General features: G+C 35.6%; 1 protein-coding gene across 1 annotated transcript; it reads left to right on the top strand.

The window, feature by feature from the left end:
• The first annotated feature begins 10,041 nt into the window (after window positions 1–10,041).
• LOC146903332 (uncharacterized) lies at window positions 10,042–10,578 on the top strand. The gene has a single exon (XM_085737231.1). It carries the CDS (start codon window positions 10,042–10,044, stop codon window positions 10,576–10,578), a length of 537 nt encoding a protein of 178 aa, XP_085593357.1.
• The last annotated feature ends 4,765 nt before the right edge of the window (window positions 10,579–15,343 follow it).

Raw genomic sequence — 15,343 nt, 5'->3', positions numbered from 1 at the left:
AGAGAATGTGAGCGAGTGAGAGTGATGATCAAGAAAAAGAATAAAAGAAATCGTTTGAATCAACTTAGGAGAATTTCCACCTTTCTGACAACTTGCATTTTCAAAAACGGTGAAAATTGAAATAATCATGATTAAATTATTTAATTTTATATAAGTCTCTTGACAATAAATAAACTAATTATATTTATTAAACTCTCAAATATAAATATATTTTCACTTTTATGATTACTTTTAAAGATGAGTACAGACAACCATTTCATACATCAAACCTATTGTTATCACTTGATCATATCATGAAAAATGAACACGTAAAATAGAAATATTAGTTATATATTTTTCAATCATAAATAACACCACCAACTACATACATGTAGCCACAATTATATCTTTTTAAAAGAACACAATCTCCATATTTTAATGTATTCACTATGACTTTAAAAAAAATGTTAAATTTTGTATTAAAAATATAATGCAATGATAAATATTAAATTTTGTATTGGTAATCTTTTATCTATGAAATATATCTTTTTTTTACAATCACATAAAGTATAACCATTCACTATTTTATAGAAAAAATTATAAATTAATGCACTCATCACCTTCCACTATTGGAATATATCATAACATATTATCTTTTTAATATGTATTTTATCTATGACATTATATACAAAACAATAATTGAATTTTTCAAAACACCGAAAGCATATCATACTAACTACTATTTTTACGTATGGTTTTAACTACCTGCTTTTTAATCGGAGAAAATTATACCTAAAGAAATAATAAAACAAAACTCTTAAAAATTGAATAAGCGGTGAAAGAAAGAGAAAAGAATAGTTAGATATGAGGAGTACAAAAATGAATTAATTTTTTATATAGGAAAATAAAGAACTTTAGGATAAAAACAAATACATGAGAGTGTGTGTTTTTTAATTGTGTGCATATATTATATGGAATAGGAATTTGATTAGAAAAAAAAAACATTGTAGTGAAAAAGAAACATAGATCATGCCATAAAATAAAATATAAAAAATACATTTATTCTACATTTTTTATCCACTTGTCATTCAAATGTTTAACCAATTGTTCAACATTATAAAGTTATCAATATATGTTTGCAAGTGAGTGTTGAAGATTTTTTGTTTTAACCACTTCATTGAATTTATTTTAAAACTATTGAATGATATGTCATTCAAAATGTTTAACAAATGGTTTAATATCATTTTACGAAGTTATCAATACATATTTGCAAGTGTTATGAATCGTAATCATATGATTTAACATGGAAACAAAATCCAAAAACACAATGAAATACATTCAACTTTATAACAAACTTATTTTTTTGAAAAATTTCCAACTTTATAACAACCTAATGTGTTTGCTAATTAATAAAATCATAGTTAATAACTATTCTAGTATTTGTACACCTAATGTTGATTTCATGTGACTAACTCTACGTCAACAATAAAAAAAAATCAACAAATATAGCACAATTGATTACGGTGAGTTTATTTTCCTCCAATTGTTAACATATACGCATGACACTTCCATATAACAACAATATAATATCAAAATAAAGAACCGTTTGCAAATAAAATAACATTCAAATGTCAAAACTAAATATTTCATTAAACCTCTGAGCGGAGAACTTCAATAAACCTCTTAATAACATCATGCGATAAACCATTGTCCAGATAAGAGAGCTTATCATAATTTTCAAATTGAGCTCACACATAATAGTTTTAAGAAGCGCAATGTCGCGATTCATTAAGCTTTTCTTCATGTCTTTTTTCATTAACTGTTAAAATAGTCATGGTCAGAACAACTAAAGAACATGGTTAACGTTAACGTTGAAAAACAAAAACAACACAAACATGTCACTCACCTGAAATCTTTCCTCAGTTGGCATAAAAAGACCAACTTTAGATTAAACCTCGCGTAAGAGAAGAGAAAGTTTCCCATTGAAACCAAAGACCTCTAACTTAAACATACCATCAACAAAGGATGTTAAAATTTTCAACATAGCAATTTTAGCCTGCAGACATAGATACAAATTCATATATTAATATATATATTTGATTAAAGCATTTTATCGTGGATACATTGAATGTCGATTATAAGATTATCTTGAGAAGAGATCCATAAACAATTGAAATTTTATTTTTATTTTTATGTATTATGTATCCTTAATAGCACAATTTTTCGTTTGTTTCCCGTGTTTTGTTTATTGTGGAGAACCTTCCTCATCCATTGTTCAATTATATTTTTTATCAGCAAGATAAATAAGTTACCTTAGATATCACTCCAAACAACTCATCATTAAGAAGGTGAATAAAAAACTCAGTTAATTCGCTGCTTCCCACGTCAAAACATTATCCGTTTAAATTTATCTGCAAATATATATCAGCACGAGGAACTTTGAAACTATCGTCCTTTTTATACCAAAACCTCACCGGTTCTTCATCAACTATACACGTTGGAACATCATGCGTGTCTTCAGCACATAATTCAAAGTTTGTAGTGATAAATCAATTTTGAATTGTGATTTTATTAGTGGGGTGTGGTAAAAGGTTTGTCAATTGTTAAAGTTTTAATTTATTTATCTTGCCAACGTGTTTATACATTTGTAGTATTAGACTATAGATACAAGGAATAATTAAATTAATAAATGGTGTGGTGATTTGACATATAATTATTTGGTTGATTTGAAAGGCTCGAAATGATATGATTTTGGGGGTTTCTACGACTCATGTCATTATGATCTTTTTCAATTATGTTTAAACTTTATATTTCATGCTCTAAACTCTTTTTTCGTTATTTTTTACTTGTTTTGTGGAACTGTCAATGTGCGGTTTTAAATATGTTTTAATAAATTTGAGTATTTTTTTTAAATATTTATATTTCAAAATTCCCGCCACCATGCTCATTAATTTAACCCTTAGACAAAAAAAAAATTAAATTAAACGTTAGCTAATATGATATTGAAATAAAGAAAATAATATCATTTTATTACGGATTTCCATGAACACAACTATTTCTCTCTCTCGATATTTTGTGTTTGTCATGACGAGCATATGTTTTGTAATTAAATTAAAAAGTTTAGTTAACTAATATATATTCAAAAACAATCATATGTTCATTCCATGAAATTTCACTAGCGTGAATGTTCCTCACCACAACGAACATCGTTTATATGACTTAAAAAACACAATACATGAACATACACACAATAAATAAAATTCAAGATCACTCGTATACATGGGTAATATATTCTTTGTGGTTGTTGTATTTTTCACAGTAAATCAATCAAACCTAAAGTATCATATTTGAACATTATGAATTTCTTAAATCTTTTGAATTTCGGTTGAACAACCATATAATAAAGTGTAACAATATTGTTATTACCTTTACTGTACTCTTAGACTCTTTAAAAAAAACATACTATTGGATAAAAGAATTCAACAACACAATACTTAGTCATTTTGTATATAGCAGTTTGTATTGATACGAGACATGTCAAATTTAACATAAAACTTTAACCAGAAAATACTATAACTTTTTTCTGAAAATCGTGTGTCTTTATTTTGAATCGTCTAAGTCAATCGACAATTTATGACTGATAGATATCTGACAAGTGTACCAAAAACTATCGAAGTAATAATATTTATAAGTTCGTATCCACAGGGACTGTTTCAATTTCTACTCGGCAAAGACGTTAAAATTAAGGATGTATTAAATTTATAAGGTTGCCCTAGACAGTTGGATTAAGTGCTAAAATAATAAATTGCAAGTAAATACAAATGGTTGGAAGTTATATAGAAAACACATGATTAAGTCGGTGAATCCGCTATTGCTCTATATGACTAGTTTACCTCTCTTTACTCTCAATTGCTATTCATTCTTTACGACAAATTAACTAGGTGGTTTTGATCAATCTCTTGACTCAAAACCCTTTCCTAAGTTATAACCCTATTAATCTCTTAACCAGACTGAATAACTGCGGAAGCTATGTTGGAACGTTAATTTATATGTCATAACTCTCAATTTCCTATCTCTAGGTTCCTAGTGTTGAGTTAAACATAATTATTATTTCAGGATTAAAAGCTAAGGCTAGTAGTCATTCAATTCCTAAGATCAATTCATGTAATTGCAAGAAGCTAGGGTTAATAGTCATACAAACAATCATATGAAAAGCAATGAACACAAATAATTCTGAATAAAGACTAAATAATATTGATAATAAAGAGAGTTCAACTACTGGTTCATATATTACAATAGGTTCATCATGGCTTAATCAAAGAAAATTAGCTACACATAATTGAATGAATAAACAACATAATAAAGAAAATAAACCGATAGAGTTTCGACGTTGCCGGCGTTGCTCCTCAATTTCTTTTCAACTTGTGCTGCTATTGTTTCCAATCATCCATGTGCAACTCCCTTTCTGTCTCGTGATGCGTGCTTGTTTTCCAAACCAAATTGTGGTGCAGCTGCTGTTCCCAAAACCGTAAAAGCGTGAATGCCTTTCCTTGCTAGCTTCTTGTAAATATATATATATATATATATATATCTTGTGACCTAGTTGTTTTCTTTTGCAACAAGCATGTTACGTTTTCCTTTTCTTTGCTGAAGACCACTTCTCTTTTTGTCTCATACCTTCTATTCACACCACCCAAAAGCAAAACACTTGTTCTCATCCTCATTAATTCATACGTGGCAGCAACTTAATTCAATAATCGTGGCACGTTTCGTGGTTCATCGTGCCACGAAATTTCCAGAAAGTATCAGTGAATTCCACATCCTTGCAACGTGCCACGATTAGAGCAAACGTGGCACGATTCTTCACATTTTTTCCTCTTTTTCTCAATTTCTTCCTTTGGGCTCTTGTTCCTGTTTTAATCTGATTTCACCATGAATTACAAGTAATTGACTCTCTAAATGCTATAAAAATATCATAAAAAGACTCTAAAAATGTGGAATGACGGACTGTCATCAATGACTTTGAATTATCAACCTTTAACTTTGTGGTAAACAAATTAGACCACATGCCTCCATGAGATTATTAAATCTATGTTTGACCCAGCTTTTTATTAACTTACCTTCTCCTTAACCGTAAAAGTTGGGCCAAACACATTTTCGTAAAAGTTCTAAATATATTAAGTTGTGTATCTTCTCATTTTTTTTCTTATGTACCAACCAATATCCGTCAACAAAACTCTTATTTTATTTTCTCTTTTTATTGGCAAGTCCGCAAGTGGCACCAATGAATTTTTTTTGAAGAAAGTGACACCGATCACTTATTAATACAATTTTTTTTTTATGTATCAAGTGATCAAATAGAAAAGAGAACACATCATTACATACTTAAAAAAATACTCATTATTTTTTTCACGAAAAATTACATTGTCATACCCCAAATTTTGACCACTTTGCTCTGTTTTTACCTATTTTTGTCCGTATTGTAAAGCGGCTCAATTTCTCTTCTTTTCGCTTTAACGAGTGAAAACCTTTCTCAGTCGTTGTTTAATCATTCAAAGTTTGTGATCTTGCAAGTAAAATTTTGTCCAGTTGAAATTGCTTTATTTGTCATTTCGGGCATTTTAAATTTTTACGCGTGCTTTTAAAATATTTAAAGTCTTTTATTCATTTCCTTAATTTCCTTTTGTCCGCATGATTAAACCGTTTAAAAAGTTCTGTTCGTGTTTTAAAACACCGCAAGTTTTAGTCGTCTCAGTCGAGATTTCGACAGCTTTAAATTTTATTACTTTTTTTATTATTATTACTTTTATCTTATTTTACAACTCTATTTTCTATTATTCCATTTTTATGTCATTTTTATCAACAATTTGTTTTGTCTTAAGTCCACTTGTTACATTGTTATTGGTCCAAAGAGCATCCAAAGCATTTTCTTTCTCTCCAAGTTTCATTAAGGGTAGTTTAGTCTTTAGTCTATTCATCCTTTTTTAACCTAGTTTTGGCTATAAATAGGCTCCCAATCATTGATGAAAGGAGGCTGCACTGACCCCAAAATTCCACACTCTTACGGCAGTCCTCAACAAACTCTCACAAAAACATTTCTCCAAATCAGCAGCCCCAAAATTCCAGATCAAACCCATTTTCTCTATCATTTATTTTCAGATTCATACCATCAACAACAATGTTTTTTCTTACATTTCACAAAAATTGAATCACATTTCCCAGCAACTTTCAATTGAACTTAACTACAAACCTTACACACACAATTTTGAAATTTGAATCCATCTCCCAAAGAACAAACGTCACTGTTTATCCTTCAAACCCCATTCCAAAGCTTTCGGCCACCACACCTTCATCGCCAAACATCATGTAAACAAATAGATCTGAACATTCCTACCTTTGAGCTTAGATTCGAACAGAAATCAAAAACGAAGAAAGAAGAAACAAGGTCGATTCATTTCGACACAAACAAGTTCCAAACTCGAACCTTAACAAGCTTGAATAATCTTCACTAACACACCAGTTTTGGTTTACCAATACTCGTCAAACCTTCACGAAACCATCAACTTCGAAAATCAAACAACAACATCCATTATCATCATCGGCCTTTCAAATACTGTTCGACAACTACAACCACTTCCAACGTGCAAGCTTAAACGGTTGCAGAAACAAACTCGAACAAATCCGCGCCAGAAGTCGAAGCTCATAACGGTGTCAACAAACAAATCTGAATCTAGCATCAACAACAAATTCAATTTCCAGAAGGAGCAAGAAGAAGGTGAACGAGATAAACAAAAGCTTTACACGAAGAAGATCGGAACAGAAGCGGAGAGAAGAAGAAGACGAAGTCGGAGTCATCAGCAGCAACGTACAAGGTCGCGAACGGGATCATCCTCATCACAGGTCGACCGAGTCGAAGTCTTGAACGCATAAGAGGTAGTGATTCCTCCCTCCTTTTAGTCTTTTTAATCTGTTTGTATTGGTATTCCTATTTTGTTTGCGATCTGGACGAAGAGGAAGGGAAGAGGTGCGGATTTAAACTAAAGTTGAAAGAAAGCTCCGACGCGGCGGCTCTCCGGCCGACCACCGCGTCGGAGAAGCTCCGACACCTCCTATCTTCTTCTTCGACGTCTCTGAGTGTGTAGAGAGAAGGAGAGAATAGTTGAGTTTTAGCGAGAGAGAGGGAGTAGAATACGTTTTGTAAAAATGAAGAAGAAGGGATTCTGTTGGTTTTCATTATACTACCCATTCAATTTAACCCAACCGCCCCATATCCATGACCCATGAACCGTCCCGGTGGGCTCTCAACCCTAGTCCAACACGTGTTGGGCTGCAAGCCCTTTTGCTGGCTTTCTTGTTTGTTTTTCTGCTCTGCTATTTGCATATCCCCATATACTGTCTGTACCCCCTGCAGTGTCTTGCTTCTTTGTTCATGCTTTCGTTTTTATCTCTTTGTTTACATTCATTTTCACTCAACATTTTAATTAGCGTACTCATTTTATAAGAATCATCACATGCATTTTAAATCAAATAATTTTCAATCATGCATTATTATATGGTTTGTTCAATTTTAATTATGCTTACATTGTGTTTCAATTGATTTATCATGTATCTACCCGATTTTTATCATATGCATCATAGCCTATGTAGGCCTTTAAACAAAAACCATTTCATGCATTTTAAATGTTTTTTACTCCACAACATCTTTTGTTAATTTTGCTTTAACATTTCAATTTCCACTTCATGCATTTTTCTTCAAATAATATTATCCCATCCATTTTAAAGCTTTATTTTCTATGCCTTATTTTATTCTTTGTTCTTTGCTTTAAAATTTCTATCTCATGCATTTTAATATCTTGTTCATTTTCTCACATATGCATCTTACTTTAATTCGTGCTTTGCTAGAATTTTCTCAGCATTATTGCATTTCATTTTCGTACATGATGCCTTTAATTTTCTCTATATCTCATTTAATCATGTTTGCTTTAATTTTTGGTATCTATTCATTTATTTCCTATTGCAAAGCCCCATGATCTTTAGTGTGTATAATTAGGAGAATGATGTAATTTATTTTGGGCTTTGCAATTAGGAAGGGTATGTAATAGCGTAGTAATTGCACACACCGACACTTGCACCGACACTATCACTTTATTTATCGCTTTTACCTCGCTTTACTTTTCACGTTATTACGCTAGCTTTCCGTTAATTAGAAAAATCTTTTTTGTCTCAAAAATCAAATAATCAAAAGCCAAATTGTTTTCTTAATAAACCTTGGATCCAAATCCAAGTGGTTTTCCCCTTGTTTTCTTAATCAAATTCCTAAATGAACTTTAATTAAACTTAGACTCAATTTCTCAAAATAAAATGAAACAACCTCACTTCTATTTTATTCTTCTATGCCTTGAGGTCTCGCAACCCTTCTAAAAAATCATTTTCAAAAATCAAACTAAAATCAACCCAACTTACAAAAATATTTTTAAGAGTGAACTACGGTGGTTTTGATCCCTTTTAAGGGTACGTAGGCAGAGGCTTTATTCCTTTCAAATCAATCAAATAAAAATAACCAAAACTCCTACTTCTTCTCCCTCCATTCTTTCACTCATACCTTAATCAATAATTTTTCAAATAAAATAATGTTAGAAAGAGGTTCTCACGGAGTACCGTGAACGACGCGGGTGCCTAACACCTTCCCGAATCGTAACCAACCCCCGGATCCAAAAAGGGTTTTTCAATCTCTTTTTCCCTTCCCAAGAATAAAATCGAGCAAGTCCGGTAGATTGAAGGTTCAAGTCCAATCAATGGCTTGACACCCGAAAATCTTGGTCTACATACATCATTTTTATATTTGTTTTATAGCAATATTAAAATTGACCTGAAACACATCACGTATGCATATTTGCACATTCATCCAAAAAAAATCCCATTGGTTGTAATTTATTTTATTCAAATTTCTTTTACGTTGTAGCAAATAGTATAAGGTTTTTTCCTTTTTACTATACGAATCATGGTCTAAGTCAAACAATAGTTTAAACGATAAATACCTTTGCTTATATACTTTAGGCTTTTATACGTGTTTAGTCTCTGCAAATAGGGGTCATTTCAAAAAAGGTCCCTGTATTTATATCCGGTCTAACCTCACAACCGGCCCAAATCCAGTTTTACCGGTTTTAGACCGGTTTTCCGGTTTCCTTACCGGTTCAATAGTAGTCCGGTTTCTGGGGTCTTCCGAACCGGATACAGGTCCGGTTTCCGGTTTAACCAGTCGGACCGGCCGATCCGGTTTTGACAACGTTGATTAAAATAATCACTTTTAGAAAAGATTAAATTTTACCTCGTAAAGGCATATTTTAACTGTTTTTCTAGCCGTCAACAAAACTTTTTTTAGAGAAGTCACGTAATGCTTGTCTATAAACAACTCAGATTTATTTATATATAATGGATCTATAGGTAGATAAATACACCACAACATGCATAAATAGGCTAGGCAAGGAAATAATATTATAACATAATAATTCCAGTTAGAATATTTTAAGTAGAATTAAATCGTACATTATTACGTAAAATGTAATTAGAGAAAGTTATGCCTTAAGCAAAAATATTAAAAATCAAATAAATAATAATAATAACAAAAGATAAAGATGGTTTAACTTTTTAAGGAGGAAAATGTGGATTTTTAACTTAAAAAGAGAGACTAGTGAATAAAAAGTACAAGGCATGTCAAAAGATAAAAACAAAATATTAAAAATCAAACAAATAATAATTAAAAAATAAAAACGGTTTAACTTTTTAAGGAGGATAGTGTAGATTTTAACTTCAAAAGAGAAAGAGGTGAGTAAAAAGGAGAAGTTAGGTCAAGTTATATTTATCCTTTGACGCTATATTATAACAAGTCATTTTCTCAACCCGAACTCGACTTTTTACCTGATCATACCCTACAAGGCTTGAGTTTAATAAAGACGAGGTGATATAAAGACAAGACTAAATTGATTTCAAGACAAGTCAACAAATTGTAATGCATAGACATTTTTATGGAATTATAACTTATATTAGTAGTAGAGAGAGAGAATGTCTGAGAGTGTAGAGAGAGAAACTGAGGGGGGGATAGGGCCCACTGGGACAAATGTGAGGGTTGTTGCTGGAGGTCAGAGTGTGCAGCGGCGAGACAAAGAGGTGGTGACGGGGAGAAGACCATCGGCTAGGCTTGCAAATCAGGATGTAACCTCTTTTTTCTTTACCAATATCCCTGAGGAAGCTAGTCATTCTGATCTGTGGAAACTATTTGCAAAGTTTGGGTATGTTGGTGAGGTTTTCCTCCCTAATAAGCTGGACAAGTTTGGGAGGAGATTTGGCTTTGTTAAGTACAAGGAGGTGCTGAAAGTGGTGGATCTGGCTGCTAGGTTGGAAAATGTTTGGTTTGATAATGTAAAGTTGAAGGTTAACTTAGCCAGGTTTCGTAGGGAAGATAGGCCGCATGTCCAACTCGTGGAGGAGAGGCATGGTGGAAGTAATGCTCCTGTGATTCTTGGAGTCTCCTTCAAAGCTGCGATGACTAAGGAGAATAGCACAGCTCCTGCAGGACGTGTGGATTCAGTGTGCTTATAGATTAATCCTAGTGAAGACATGCTAAAGATGTTGGAAGCTGGGTTTGTGGGAGAGCTCAGATGTGTTGAGAATGATGTACATTTCCAACAACGCTTTGTAATGGAAGGTATTGTTGGTGCGAAGGTAACTGGGATGGGGGACTCCCTGGTTCTCTTGCTGGAATCGGATGCTGGTGCGGTTGCGAGGGCGGCGAAGGCGCATGAGATGTGGTGGCGAGGTATGTTCCTATCGGTGAAAAAATGGACCCCTCAATGTGTAGCTCTGAATCGGAGGCTATGGCTGAAAGTGTTTGGAATACCACTTCATGTTTGGGATGAAGAGTTATTCAAAGCAATAGGGACCCATTTTGGTGAGTTTTTGGATTTTGATGAAGACACTATTGGGAGAAGGAGGTTGGATTTTGCTACATTACATGTTAGAACACCAAAAAGAGGAATGATTGATGAAGAAATTTGTATAAGGGTGATGGGGGTTGTTCATAAAATTTGGGTTGTGGAGGAGTTTGGTGGTGGTGAAGGGTGGCAGACGGTGGTGGATGGGGGAGGGGATGAGTTGGAGTCGGTGGGGTCTAGGAAGGGAGACTTACCAGAGGTGAGAGAGAGGGACTTCCCAATGGATGAGGTTGAAAGTCATAGGCCGTACAACTCCGTATGACTAGGGATGGAAATGGTGGGTCCCGAGGTGGGGGTCTCCGAGATTCAAATGGAAGGGTCAGGTAGTACCTTTAGTGTGGGTCAAAGCAAAAGGGAGTGTTTGGAGGTTGTTGTTTTGAAACCGTAAGTGGGGAGTGGACAGGTGTCTATGGTGCATAAAATTGGCAGCAATGTGCAGACAGAGTTGGAAAGCGCTGTTTGTACTCAGCAGTTGGAAAGCGCCTCCTATGTTCCACTTGCTCCCTGTTTGGTGGAATTTCCTCCACTAAAGAAATCTTTCAATAATGGGCCTGGGCCTTTTATTTTGAGGAGAGGAACAAAATCCTTGGAGGCTTGTTCCAATTCGGTTGGGCCTAGTGGTGCTGCAGTTAGTGATTATTTTTTGATCACTAATAAGGTGGATTTAGTTATTAAAGGGGTGCAAGCTATAAATAAGCATATTAGATTCAAGAACGATTCCGATTGCTCGGACTTGAGTGATTCAATTGAAGATTTTGTGGAGGAAGAGGAGAAGATGTTGAATTTAAAAAAGAATCTTCGCCTTAAGAAGCAAACTAGAGGGAGGAAAGGAAGGAAGGGTGTTTTAGCTAAATCGGCTCCAACACCTCCTTCCGATATTGATTTGATTATTCAAGATCATGATGAGGTGGTACCAGAGACTCAAGATGCTATGATTAAGGATGTTAATGTAGATGCCTTGGCGGCGGCAAAAATTGAAGAAATTAAAAAACAAGTAGGTTTTACTTTCTCTCCCTCTAAGGTTAGTTTGGTTGCTAAGGTGTCTTCTAAGGTGGATCCATGATTGTTTCCTCTTTTAATATTAGAGGATTGGGGGGGGGGGGGTGAAGAAGAGGAGGATTAGGGAGTTGGTGAGGCATAATAAGGTGGATTTTTTAGCTATCCAAGAAACTAAATTAGAAGATATTTCATCGGCTCTTTGTTATAATCTTTGGGGTAGCGACGATTGTCAATGGTCTTTCCGTCCTTCGGAAGGAAATAGTGGTGGAATTCTCTCCTTGTGGAGGAGGTCTTGTGCTTATGATGTTTCTTGTTTCGGTGGTGAAGGGTATGTTGGGGTGTGTTTTGATTGGGGGGTGCATAGGCATAAGTGTTTTGTCATTAATGTTTATGCTAATGTGATTCCTTGTCTAAAAGAAGGTTGTGGGAGGCCATTTTGGAGGAGCGTCGTAGGAGGGGAATGTTGCTTGGTGTGTTCTTGCGGGCTTTAATGTTGTGGCCAATAATGATGAGAGTCGGGGTGTTCATGATGAATCTTCATCTAGTCAAGTGGGTGATATGAATTGGTTTAATAGGTTTGTGAGGGACATGGATGTGGAGGACCTTAATGTCGTGGGTCGTCGGTTCACGTGGTTTCATCCTAATGGGATTTCTATGAGTAGAATCGATCGAGTTCTTATTTCGGAGGAGTGGACAAATGTGTGGGGTGAATCTACTTTGTGGGTGCTTCCTAGAGATGTGTCCGATCATTGTCCGTTGGTGTTGAGAAATGGTGGGTGGGATTGGGGGCCTAAACCTTTTTGTTTTAACAATTTTTGGTTCACAAATTCGACCTTTAAAAGGGTGGTGGAGGAGGAGTGGCGGAGGGATAATGTGAATGGTTGGATGAGCTTTGTGTTGAAGTCAAAACTTCAAAGCCTCAAGCGTCGTCTTAAAGAATGGAATAGAGTGGAATATGGGGGTATGGAAGAGAAGGCGGAAAGGTTGGTGGGTGATATCAAGGAGTTGGATGAGAAGGGTGAGGAGGTGGGGTTGGATGAGGAGGAGATAGCTAGTAGGAAAGCTAAGTTTTGTGATCTTTGGAAGATTCTTAAGGCTAGAGATGCTTCGATTGTTCAAAGATCTAGGGCTAGATGGATGAAGGAAGGGGATGCGAACTCTAAGTATTTCCATTCTTGTATCAAAAGGAGATCTAGTTCTAATTCTATGAAGGCGTTAAAGGTGGGTGATGGTTGGGCGGTTTCTCCAACGAATGTTAGGAAAGAGGTGGTGGATTATTTCACAAATCATGTCGCTTCTCCGGTGTGCGTTAGGCCAAAATTGGACGGGGTTCCTTTTCCATCTCTATCCGAGGAGGAGAATGCCCGTTTGATTGCTCCTTTTTCTTTATTGGAAATAAAGGCGGTGGTTAAAGAGAGTGATGGCGACAAAAGCCCGGGCCCGGATGGTTATAATTTTGCGTTTATAAAGGAATTTTGGTATTTGATTAAAGATGAGGTAAGGATTATGTTTGATTAATTTCACGCCAATGGAGTGCTTCCGAGAGGAATGTTGGCATTCTTTGTGACGTTGATTCCAAAGGTTTCTTCCCCGATGGAATTAAAAGATTATAGGCCGATATCTTTGTTAGGTTGTCTTTACAAGTTACTTTCGAAAGTTTTAGCTAGAAGATTGGCGGGGGTTATGAACTCTATTATTTCAACAAACCAATCGGGGTTTCCTAAAGGTAGAAATTTGGTGGATGGAGTCATGGTTATCAATGAATTGGTGGATTATGCTAAAAAAGCAAAAAGGCAATGCTTGATTCTTAAGGTTGATTTTGAAAAGGCTAATGATTCGGTGGATTGGGGCTTTTTGGAGTATATGTTGATGAGAGTAGGTTTTTGCAATAAATGGGTGGAGTGGATGAAAACTTGTGTGTGTGGAGGTAGTATGTCTATTCTTGTGAATGGAAGTCCCACGGAGGAAATTAACACTCATAGAGGCCTTAAACAAGGGGACCCGTTGGCGCCGTTTTTGTTTTTGGTGGTGGCGGAGGGTTTTAGTGGGTTGATGAGGAATGCGGTTAATCTTAATTTGTATGAGGGTTTTTTTTTTGCTAATAGTGAGGTGGAGGTTTCTCATCTTCAATATGCGGATGATACTCTTTGTATAGGCACCCCATCGGTGGAGAATTTGTGGACCCTCAAAGCTTTGCTCCAAGGATTTGAGTTGGCCTTGGGATTGAAGATAAATTTTTCCAAGAGTAGTTTGATTGGGATCAATGTCCAATCCGATTTTATGGCAATGGCGTGCAACTTCTTACATTGTCCTCAAGGTTTTCTTCCTTTTAAGTATTTGGGTCTCCCGGTTGGGGCAAATCATAGGAAAAGTGCTACTTGACAACCTTTGGTTGACCACTTGGATCGGAGGTTAAATTCATGGGGCCATAATTATATTAGTTTTGGTGGTAGGATGGTGCTTTTAAACTCGGTGCTTAACTCTATTCCTATCTACTTTTTATCGTTCATGAAGATGCCGGGAGTGGTGTGGAAGAAGATTGTGAGATTGCAAAGAGAGTTCTTGTGGGGTGGTGTTAGAGGTGGGAAGAAAATTAGTTGGGTAAAGTGGAAGACCGTTTGTCAAAGGAAAGAGTATGGTGGATTGGGTGTTAGGGATATTAAAGCCGTTAATGTGAGTCTTCTAGCCAAATGGAGATGGAGATTGTTGGTCGGGAGTAATGCTTTGTGGAAGGAGGTCTTGATGGCTAAATATGGCGAAAACATCTCTAAGATGTTGGATGGGGACTCTTATTCATGGCCAAGGTTCACTTCTTCTTGGTGGAAGGAGATTGTTAAGCTTGATGTGTTTGATGGGATTCCGTGGTTCAATGCGGAAGTTGTTAGGAGGGTGGGAGATGGTAGGACAACAAGTTTTTGGAACGATACGTGGAGAGGAAATTTGCCTTTTCGTGTGAAATACCCGCGACTTTTTTCTATCTCAAATCAAAAAGAAGATAGTGTCCGAGAGGTGGGGGGAGATCTCATTTCCGGGGTGGATTGGACCTTTGAGTGGAGGCGGAGATTATTTGTGTGGGAGGAACATTTGTTGGCGGAGCTTTGCATGGACTTAGAGGATGTCCGTTTTGGTGTTGAGGAGGATGGTTGGATGTGGAGGTTGGAGGATGATGGGTGCTTTACGGTTAAATCCGCGTACGGGAAGTTGGAGGGTTTGGTGTTGAATGATGACTTGTGGAGTGAAGAAGAAAGGTTGGTGTTTTCGAAAGTCTGGAAAAGTCCCGCACCTTCGAAAGTGGTTGCTTTCTCTTGGAAGTTGCTACTTGATCGTATTCCATCGAGGGTAAATCCTGTTGTTAGGAATGTCCTTCCCCCGGA

This window comes from Medicago sativa, chromosome 8 (assembly GCF_051527215.1).
Source record: "Medicago sativa cultivar Bolivia chromosome 8, Bolivia_mono, whole genome shotgun sequence".
Classification (NCBI taxonomy): Eukaryota; Viridiplantae; Streptophyta; class Magnoliopsida; order Fabales; family Fabaceae; genus Medicago; species Medicago sativa.
Note: the sequence above shows the minus strand (reverse complement) of the source record. Positions and strands in the feature narration are given on the sequence as shown.

Excerpts from the sequence above, each read along its gene's own strand:
- LOC146903332 (XM_085737231.1), top strand. The coding sequence starts at position 10,042 with ATGTCTGAGAGTGTAGAGAGAGAAACTGAGGGGGGGATAGGGCCCACT.